General features: G+C 47.7%; 1 protein-coding gene across 1 annotated transcript in view; it reads left to right on the top strand.

Annotated features, from left to right (window-relative positions):
• The window catches only part of UTP6 (UTP6 small subunit processome component), a gene marked incomplete in the record, with an annotated part of 5,703 nt that overhangs the window by 1,573 nt on the left and 2,643 nt on the right, over positions 1 to 1,487 (top strand). Inside the window, 6 exon segments of the mRNA XM_072422685.1 lie at positions 271 to 363; positions 471 to 518; positions 594 to 657; positions 730 to 911; positions 1,015 to 1,096; positions 1,174 to 1,255. Of these exon segments, the coding sequence (XP_072278786.1) occupies positions 271 to 363; positions 471 to 518; positions 594 to 657; positions 730 to 911; positions 1,015 to 1,096; positions 1,174 to 1,255 (551 nt within the window).

Here is a 1,487-nt window from a genome sequence, read left to right as displayed (position 1 = left end):
GGTACTGGGACCCCTATACACACCAACTGCCCCATACATCACCCAGGTACTGGGACCCCTATACACACCAACTGCCCCATTTAACACCCCATTTAAGGGGTGAGGGGAGTACATTGTGCGGGGGTCCCCATTTAGAAGGGTGAGGGGTACATTGTGCGGGGTCCCCATTTAGGGAGTGAGGGGGGTACATTGTGCGGGGTCCCCATTTAAGGAGTGAGAGGGGTACATTGTGCGGGGTCCCCATTTAAGGGGTGTGTCTCTTCCCCTCAGCGGATCGGGTATTCCTTTAAGAAGGATGAGATTGAATTTGTCATCATACACCGGATCCAGCAGCTGTTTGATCGAGCCACCAATAAATGGAAGGTCGGTATTGGATCTATTTGCTATTGTTGTCATTGTGTCCTATTGGTTCTCAGTCCTGTGTATAATGCTTCCTATTGGTTCTCAGTCCTGTGTATATTGTGTTATAGGAGGACCTGCAGCTCTGGATGTCTCATATTGCCTTCTGCAAGAAATGGGTGCGTTGCTTAGAGTTCCTCTTTATTCCTCACTTTGAGTTCACGTTTAATGAATTTCTTATTTTGTGTTTTCAGAATTGTAAATCCCAGCTGAGTAAAATCTTCTCCTCCCTATTGGCCATCCACCCAGATAAGCCAGGTATGGGGCGGAGACTACGCTAGCGAGCCGCCATTGTGCGCTCTCCCATTCTAAACATTTTCTTCTCTCCAGCATTGTGGATAATGGCGGCAAAGTGGGAATTCGAAGATCAATTGTCAGCGGAAAGTGCGCGACTTCTCTTCCTCCGCGCCCTCCGATTCCACCCCGATTCCTCCAAGGTGTACCAAGAGGTTAGTTGGGGCCCATTGGCCGGGAGGGAGAATATACAGGGGCCCCTCCGCTGCTATAGAGATGTAGGGGGGTTCCTATGTTGTTGTACTGTATAGTTGTTTAAGGGGGACCCCGCTGTTGGAGTTGTACGCTGTCACTGTCAGTTGATTTCCTCTTTGGTTACAGGGTGAATCTGGATACTCTGACGCCATCTTGAATGGGGAATTGGCCGGAGTGGTTTATAAAGCTGCAGTGGAGAAGATAAAAGGTAAAACCCGAGCTCCACGTATGACCGTTCCAACCAATAATCTCGCTGATTGATGATGAATTCCATTCTCTCTTTAGGAGCGGAGTTTCACCTGTCGCTGCTGAACATTGCTAAAAAGTTTCATTTCACAGAGGAGCTGCAGAAGGGAATCTTGTCTGAGTAAGGGAATAACATCTATTGGGTGAATCTGAGTGAGCATGGAAGTGAATGTTCTCAGAATATGAAGGGCTATAGAGCAATACGCAGCACAGAAGCCCCCCATAGGCTTGTGGGAATCTTCCAGGTCCATCTGTTTCAATGATAGTTATTCATTCTCTCCAGGGAATGTTTGAGGGAATGTGGGATTCCCTTTTTTACAAATAGAGTTTTGTGTTCTATGTAGGAGTGTTCC

The sequence above is a fragment of the Pyxicephalus adspersus genome, chromosome 9 (assembly GCF_032062135.1).
Source record: "Pyxicephalus adspersus chromosome 9, UCB_Pads_2.0, whole genome shotgun sequence".
Classification (NCBI taxonomy): Eukaryota; Metazoa; Chordata; class Amphibia; order Anura; family Pyxicephalidae; genus Pyxicephalus; species Pyxicephalus adspersus.
The sequence above is the reverse complement of the archived record's forward strand: the minus strand, read 5'-3'. Positions and strand labels throughout refer to the sequence as shown.